This window comes from Morone saxatilis, unplaced genomic scaffold (assembly GCF_004916995.1).
Source record: "Morone saxatilis isolate NCDOM2014 unplaced genomic scaffold, NCSU_SB_2.0 Contig24, whole genome shotgun sequence".
Classification (NCBI taxonomy): Eukaryota; Metazoa; Chordata; class Actinopteri; family Moronidae; genus Morone; species Morone saxatilis.
Genome location: NW_023339807.1, coordinates 20,921,657 through 20,930,724, shown reverse-complemented (window position 1 = coordinate 20,930,724; position 9,068 = coordinate 20,921,657). Strand labels below are relative to the sequence as shown.

Below are 9,068 nucleotides of genomic sequence, written 5' to 3'. Positions count from 1 at the left end.
AGTGATACAGAACCCATTGAAACAGTGTGTTCTTTCCTTCACTGATCCACCTGTTAAAGCAGTGAAACAGTGACATAAACACAGGGACAGAGTATATTTAAATTTTACAATACACTACCATTTAATAAATGATTAAGAAAGGCTACCACTGACAGACAGTACATTGACTGTTTTTGTTTTATATAACTGCTGTTGTCAGGACTCAGTAGCGTTGAGCAGTCAATTCAACAGAATTTCAGCATTTAGGATATTTCTTTATCCATAATATCTTTGGTAGACAACAAACTACATAACTGTGTCGCAGGGAAAATCAATGTGTTGTATGTTTGTAAGGAACACTACTATTGAGCTGGTAAATTTGAGGTATAAAAACAAAAAAACCTTTGGAAGCATATCAGGAAAAGTTTATTATGGACAATTATTGCTAACAATTTTATTTACATCTTTAATGTTGGCATTACAACAAGCTTAAAATGAAGATGCATACCTCTCACAGAGAAAAGAGGAGTCGCCCAGATAAGAACGAACATCCTGATTCGATGATTCAGTCAGTCACTCTCTCCCGTCACAAGATTTCTTTTCAGAGGCACAAACATATTGAAATGTTGCAGTTGAGAAACTGGACACCTCCATCACTGACAGCGTGGATTTAAATACATGTTGCATTTTCACATTAATAATGTGGTAATTTTAAGCAGTTTTTAATACATATATGTATCTGTTCAGCACAACTGATAAATAAATATCTGCTCTGAAATATACTCCTGCACAACCCAGACTGTCCCAAATAAATGCATTTTTTATTAACAAAATATATTTTAAATATAAATGTTTCTTTTACCTTTTTATCTTATTCTCCTGCTCCTTTGTCTCCTCAGTAACCTGCTGCTCAGTGTCTCTGCTCTGAACTCACTACAAGTTTCCGGAAAGTTTCTCTACATACATGCTGGCCCTCCTTAGACTGCCACACCTATAGCTAAAATCTCATCTCATGTATATGTAATATATCAAGTTGGCAACACTGAATAATAAAATGAAAAGAGTCTTGATATTTGTTGAATAATTTACATGACTGTGAAACTGAGAAACTATGAGAAAGAGGAAGTACCATAAATATAACATATAATACATAAAATAGAAACCAACTATCTAAAAACTATCATATTTTGCAATGCATAATACATGTGTGTGCATAGTAACATGAATGAATTTTGAATGAGGTTTGTATTACTGGTTAACATCTGCAGCCCCAGTGAAATAAAAATGGTCATGGTCAAAGAGAGACATTATTTTAAGGATTAGTTTATTCATGTATGAAACAATTTTAATCCAAGTTCTTAATGTCAACTACATGCAGCCTCTCTACAACATTTTGCAGTTTTTATTGTCTGATGGTTTATTGCACAAAATCTTGTGCAAAAAAGTTGTGTTCTCAGAAATGCAGAAATGGTAATAATTTAAACATTTCCTCACTGTATTGTCTCTAATAACTTCCTCCTCACACTTTGAGGTGCTAGATTATACTTTTTTAGCTACAAACTGGCTTGCATGTTTCTCTTTACCAGTGTTACATGCTAAGCAGGGGCTGTTGTGTTTTCTTCCTGCTTCTTTTTCTCTGCCATTAGATAACATTAACAGGGCTTTAGAGACAAATTGAGCCAAACATTTAATCAGTTTAAAAAAGCACAATTACAATTCTTCATTTTTTCATACAAAAATGTATGCATACATTTACACCAGTTTTGCATCAAAATGGGTTGCTGCAATTGTTCCTGCTATACATACAGACCCCGAAGAGAACAGAAAGCAATTCCAATGTAAGAGATGAGTGACAAAATTGACAGTCCTCAATCTGTTAAAATGTTTCCACAAGTTCAGCTGAAGCTCTTTAGTACCACAGAAAATGGAGCGAAGACTGCGAGCTAGTTCAGGCAGTCAAACTCGAGCTGTGCTGCTATACACACTGACATGCCTTATCCATATTCACTAACCAAGCGCACCCTTCCAATCTGGCGGTCTATTTAAGCTACAAAATTTCCCAGCTCTCTGTCTGCTCTGTCAATGCGCTGTTGCCTTTGCATCACATCGCTGCTGCTGCTGCTGCTGCTACTGCTCTGTAAGCTATTGCCTCCTGCTGCGCTGTAAGCCCCACCACCACCCCAGCATCCACCTGTAGACTCTGGCTAGGGGTTAAGGTATTTGCGCATCACTCCCCAATATCTCTATTGTCCAAACCGGGCAATAACGGCCGTGACAAAAAAAGAGGGAGACGCACACAACAAAGTATTAAAAGTACCTGCACAGAAGACAAGCCACACAACCAGGAACAGGAAGATGAGGTGGAGTGGGTCGTCACACTATGTAAACATATCTGCAAGGGAGTGATGAGGTCAAGAGCCTAGACGCCAAAATCTAAATATGCTATACTGCTTTAATAAACATTTGAGACAACGTGTGTTGTCTGACTGAACTGTACTTATTATTTGTTTAACTCAGTTCTCTTAAAGCCTCCTATTTACTATGATTGGTCTTTGAAATGCATTTTAGGCTGTAGATTTTGTCCCTATCTCTGTCATTGGATTTGCTTAAAGACCGGACCCATTTTGTCCAATTTTGTCCTGTTTCTATGATTCTCTTTTCCCCTATTTTTCATTTACTTGCAGGCTTTATATGTATTGTATGACCATTGTTGAAGAGAGCCAGAGAACAAATAATTTTCATTGACAAGACTTCATCAATATGATTGTTGTTCATATGACAAATAAAAGAAGTGGGCCTTTTTTTACAAAAATCATGTTACTATTGTACTGAGATAAACTGACACACTAAATGGAAATGAAACAGGAGTACAATCTTGTGAAACTGCAGCCATACATTGAGCTAAATGCTAATGTCAGCATATTAACATGCTCACAATGACAATGTTAACATGCTGACTATGTATAATGTTTATTATGTTCACTGTCTTAGTTTAGCATGTTAGCATTTGCAAATGGCATTAAAGACAAAAAAAGCTGAAGCAGATGGGAATGCTCCATTATCTCAAAAGTGAACTTTTGAGTTAATGATGGCACTAGATCAAACTTTTAGGGATTACTAAATGAAATCAATTTAATCTGAGATGGACAAAAATGTCTGCACCAGATTTCAGGGCAATCTAACCAATAGTTGTTTAGACATTTCAATCAAAACCACATGTCAAACTCATGGTGGTGCAACCACCTTTAAAAAGCAAGTTGCAGTTGCACTATGAAAAAAAAAGTCATTGGGATACATTTATGGTCCCCATGAATGTCTGTACATGTCTGTGGGAATGGGAATTCATCCAATAGTTAAGATATTTCTGTCTTAACCAAAATAATCTGAAAAACCAACCAACAGACAAATCTTTGCCATTATTAGTGCCACGCTGAAAAAGAGACACCATCATTACAAAGGGTGTAAGTGACAATTAATTTTAGCCTGAGTCAGAGAAATGTGGGGAGGGTTTTGGGCTGATTTATCCTCAAGAAACTCCACAAGGCAACATCGTCCTCAAATCTCACCCATTATATCCTTCACACTGGAGTAAACTGCTGCGTCCTCCCCTTCATCCTCTTCCGGGACATGTTGTTTTATCTCCTCATCCTCCTCTATCATTGCCTCCTCTTTGCCATCCAACACTTCATTTCCTTCTTCCTCTCCGCCTCTTCCTTCCTCTTCTCTTTCCTCTTTTACTGCTTTCTTAATTTCAGCATACTCTGTGGTCTCTTGTGTGTTTGCTGCCTCCCTGGGACTCCTCCTTTTCAACACTGAGAAATCAATGGTGGCATACTCGACATCTTCCACTGCTTGACCAACATCGATCTGACAGGTACAACATAAATTATATGATACATTCAGCAGCTGCTACAAGAACCAAACTTCTGTACAATATACATGAAATCTGTAATTTAGATATTTACATTACTGCCAACCATATTCATCAAGCCAAAATCTTTTTACATTTCTTGTTTATGTTCTAGTGTCCATTCATTTCTATAAAAAACACAGCTTTGTTTGAGATGCCATAATCCATCACAATGTGTATCTGCTTTTAAGATTGTTATTAACTGTGTTAATGCAATGAGTTGTGCTTGCTTGAGTTGACTGGATGGGCTGCTTCATGCATGCTCTTCTGCAAAATCTATATGACAATTTTCTATTTATGGTTAAATCATAAATGAATTGTGTCTGACTGAATTATTAAACAATGAAAGCCACATTCATACATCTAAAATACTACATTTAAAACTGGGACAAATCTGAATTAAACAATTATTATATTAATAAAATATACAATATTAGTTGAATGGATATGAATACCAGTGGATTCTTTTGATTGGTCACCATCTCCAGAGTTTCATCCAAATTTCCACAGCTCTCTAGTTTTCTTCTGCAAAATAATGTATTCAAATAGTAACAGATTAAAATGTTAAAAGGTTGTCTTTAAACAAAACCAGGAATGAATTACTAATTAATGAACGGTGTACCTGTGGTATTTTTTTACCAAACAGCAAATGACTGCTGAAAGAAGTACCCCAATAAAAAAGGCAATGACAACTTCCAGCCACGAAACAATGTTTAAGACTGCTCTGGATTGATCTGCAATCAAGAGGAATAAAAGAAAAAATTTTCATGTTGTTCTCAACAAAAAATATACATGCAATAACCTGTTGTTTGTTGTCCAAATACAAAGTTTACAGTGAAAGAGATACTAAAAAATGGCAAAGCAGTGGTTTTAGAGTAGCAGAAGGGGTTTTAGCTGAGAAATGTTACCCTCTTGTTCGGAAGTGTCTGTTTGAACTGTGAGGTTTTCTTTTGCTTCCCCAATTTCATTGCTGCTGACACAATCAACAACAGTGTTGCTATGGTGTTTTACGCTTAGGCTGACGGTGCTGTTGACTGTGTGGTTTGACACAGTGGTAATGAAAGAGTACTCAGTGTGGTTCTTCAACAGCGGCCATCTGATGGTGGGTAAAGGCAACCCCTCACTGATACACACACAGGTCCGGACCTTCGATTGAACCTTACATCCAGAGTGTTTTAAGATCTTTGGGAACACTGTAAACACACAAGCAGAATCACAACATCGCAAGAACAACCTTTTCAAGAAGATTAGTACTATTATTATTAGTATTACTACTCACAGGTCACAGTTACATCAACTGTTTCATTCAGCGTGTTATTCAGATGTTCTGTTGTACAGATGTACTGTCCAGAATGTTCTGGCGTCACATTACGGATGAAAAGTGTGGCTGATCCAGTGTTGTTCTGCAGGTCAGTATTAGGTTCACTGAGCAGGTTTGTGTTGGAACCAAGATTAGACCATGTGATATGAGAAGGAGGAAAACTTTCAACACTGCAGGTCAGATTCAGAGTTTGTCCCCACTCAACAGTTGTATTCCCAGTGATCACGGGTTTCTTCATATCTGTGAAGTAAATTTAAGTAAAATATTTAAAGTGAATATAAGATATTGTGTTGAAAGATTTTCGTCAAATTAAATAAATGAAAGTAATGATATTCAAAAGCTAAATTGTTTATATACATTACAAAACCTCACAATAATAATTGACCATAGAGCTAAATTGTGGAAATACCTGTCAAATATATAAATAGGTATTAGACTGACTTTTGAAATTAAAACAGTGCAGCCATAGTGCATGTGATACCCCTAATACTATATAAATGAGTCTAAATAATACAATACAAAAACCATAACCTCATAGTTTCAGTTACCTTATTAGTAAGATATTGTACAGTTGTACTTACATATCACTGCTACATCAACTGTTTCATTCAGCGTGTTATTCATATGTTGTGCTGTACAGATGTACTGTCCAGAATGTTCTGCTGTCACATTATAGATGACAAGTGTGGCTGATCCAGTGTTGTTCTGCAGGTCAGTATTAGGTTCACTGTGCAGGTTTGTGTTGGAACCACCAATAGTCCATGTGATATTAGACAAGAGGAAAACTTCAACTCTGCAGGTCAGATTCAGAGCATGTTCCACCTTAACATTGTAATCCCAGTGATAGGTTTCTTCATATCTGTGGAGTATATTTGAAATAAAAAAATTTAAGTTAATATGAGATATAAATAAAAGTGAAAAAAGGCAGCTTATGAAGTATATAGTATATTAAAAACAGGTAGATAGATAGATATAATAAAAACACAAATTATAACACAAAGTCACTGTATATGCAATAGTGTTTCATGCATTACCTGATTTAAAATATATATATATATATTACCACTGGAGGGTGCCACTGTCTAAAATTGTTCAAAATCTACAGACGGTGGCTGTAACAGACATCACAAGTTTCTATTATTCTAAACATGTGGCTCCAGTGAGGCTGAAAACCACCTGAAAGACTTTTCAGTCTCTCTGCAGGGCCTTTTGAAGATCTCCATTATTTCCATTAGAAACAAAAGCAACGACTATACTGATTTGTTCTGCAGTTAAAAAATTACATTAAAATGTACATTGAGATGGCCCTACATATATATTAAGAAACAGGGAAGTTATTCAGAATGAGTTAGGCAGGAGTCATATATAGCATTAGAAGAAAGAAGAAAAAACAAAAGTGAATTTCCTGTCTTAGAACAGTTACATACATATCACAGCTACATCAACTGTTTCCTTCAGGGTGTTGTTCAGGTGTTGTGCTGTACAGATGTACTGTCCAGAATCTTTTGTTGTCACATTATGGATGACAAGTGTGGCTGATCCAGTGTTGTTTTGCAGGTCAGTATTAGGTTCAATGTGCAGGTTTGTGTTGGAACCAAGAATAGACCATGTGATACGAGAAGGAGGAAAACTTTGAACACTGCAGGTCAGATTCAGAGCATGTCCCCACTCAACAGTTGTATTCCCAGTGATTACAGGTTTCTTCATATCTGTGAAGTAAATTTTAAACAAAATATTTGAAGTTAATACAAGATATTGTGATGAAATATTTTCATCAAATTAAATAAATAAAAGTATTGATATTTAAAAGCTGTATATACATGCTTGAGGTATTAGACTGACTTTCTAAAACAATGCAGCCATAGTGCATGTGCTATCCCTAATACTGTATAAATGAGTCTAAATAATTCAATACACAAAACATATATGAAAATGCAAAAGTGTTTGCATTCATGCAATGCCTGATTTTTATACATTTTTTATAAATACGACCACTGGAGGGTGGCACTGTCTAAAATTGTTCAAAATCTACAGACATTGGCGTTAACAGACATCACAAGTTTATATTATTCTAAACATGTGACTCCAGTGAGGCTGAAAACCACCTGAAAGTCTTTTCAGTGTTTCTACAGGATCTCCATTATTCCCAAAAGAAACTCAAGCAATAACAGTACATTTCTTCTGAATGAAACTAAAAATGCACATTGAGATGGCCCCACATATATTTGCAGGTACAGGGAAGTTATTCAGCATGAGTCCGGCAGGCTTGTTAAGGTAGTTCTCTGCTCTAAACCCATAGTTTCAATTACCTTATTAGAAGAAAAAAGAACAAACAAAAACAAATTTCAGATCTCAGAACAGTTTTACAGTTGTACTCACATATCACAGTTACATCAACTGTTTCCTTCAGGGTGTTGTTCAGATGTTGTGCTGTACAGATGTACTGTCCAGAATGTTCTGCTGTCACATTATGGATGACAAGTGTGGCTGATCCAGTGTTGTTTGCAGGTCCAGTATTAGGTTCACTGTGCAGGTGTTGTGTTGGAACCACCAATAGTCCATGTGATATTAGACAGAGGAAAACTTTGAACACTGCAGGTCAGATTCAGACATGTACCCCCACCTCAAAACAGTTGTATTCCCAGTGATTACAGGTTTCTTCATATCTGTGAAGTATATTTTAAACAAAATATTTCAAGTTAATATAAGATATAGCAACAAAAGATTTTTCTCAAATTAAATTAAAATAAATTAATATAACAATATTTAAAAGCCAAAATCTTTATATAATTATTATTAAAATCTTACAATATTAATTGACCATGTACTTAAATCGTGAAAATACCTGTCAAATATATACATGCATGCAAATATTAGTCTACTAGTGCATCTCAAGAAGTATTATAGTGACATTTTAAGAGTCCTACTGATATAAGAAAAGGCAGCTTATAAAGTATATAGTATCTTAATAAAAGGTATATAGATATAATATAGACACACATTATAATACAAAGTCACTATATGTGCAAAAGTGTTTCATGCATTGCCTGATGTTTTTTTGTTTTGTTTAAATAAATACTACCACTGGAGGGAGCCACTATCTAAAATCTACAGACAGTCTGGCAGGCTTGTAAATGTTGTTCTCTGCTCTAAACTCATAGTTTCAGTTACCTTATTAGAAGAAAGAAGAAAAAACAACAGGAATTTTCCTGTCTTAGAACAATTGTACAGGTGTACTTACATATCACAGCTACATCAATTGTTTCCTTCAGGGTGTTGTTCAGATATTTTGCTGTACAGATGTACTGTCCAGAATCTTTTGTTGTCACTTTATGGATTGTAAAAGTGCCCATTCCACTTTGTTCCTGCAGGTCACTTTTTGTTCCATTTTGTGTGTTTTTGTTAGGCAATTTAGTCCATGTAATAAGTGATGGAGGGAAACTTTCAACACTGCAGGTTAGATTCAAAGTCTCACCCTCCTTCACACTTGTGTTACCGGTGATTTTAACTTCCTTCACATCTATGAGACAAAATTATTATTTAATTTCAAACTTTCCTGTAAGAACACGGCTGAGGTTGCAGAATTCAACACAGCTAAAAAAAACACCAGAAATCACATGAGAGCCCAACTCTCTGCAAACATTTTAGATAAAAGATAAAGGGTGAGAAAACAGCACATTATTTTTTACTCACAGGCCACATTCAGAGTCACTGTCTCCTCTGTAGTGATGTTGTTTGTGAAGCTGACCTTACAGGTGACACTGGTGCTGTGGTGTTTAGCTGAAGGGTTAAAGGTCAAAGTTGAGCTGTGTCTCTGTGTGACAGGAGACTCAGTCTCAGTCTTGAACTCAGTGATGT

General features: G+C 35.8%; 1 protein-coding gene across 1 annotated transcript in view; it reads right to left on the bottom strand.

Annotated features, from left to right (window-relative positions):
- Window positions 1–9,068, bottom strand: part of LOC118335815 (immunoglobulin superfamily member 10-like) — a gene marked incomplete in the record, with an annotated part of 22,699 nt that overhangs the window by 10,746 nt on the left and 2,885 nt on the right. Inside the window, 10 exon segments of the mRNA XM_035672260.1 lie at window positions 2,297–2,357; window positions 3,538–3,846; window positions 4,345–4,414; window positions 4,512–4,623; window positions 4,798–5,082; window positions 5,169–5,450; window positions 5,792–6,069; window positions 6,318–6,322; window positions 6,633–6,919; window positions 8,452–8,730. Of these exon segments, the coding sequence (XP_035528153.1) occupies window positions 2,297–2,357; window positions 3,538–3,846; window positions 4,345–4,414; window positions 4,512–4,623; window positions 4,798–5,082; window positions 5,169–5,450; window positions 5,792–6,069; window positions 6,318–6,322; window positions 6,633–6,919; window positions 8,452–8,730 (1,968 nt within the window).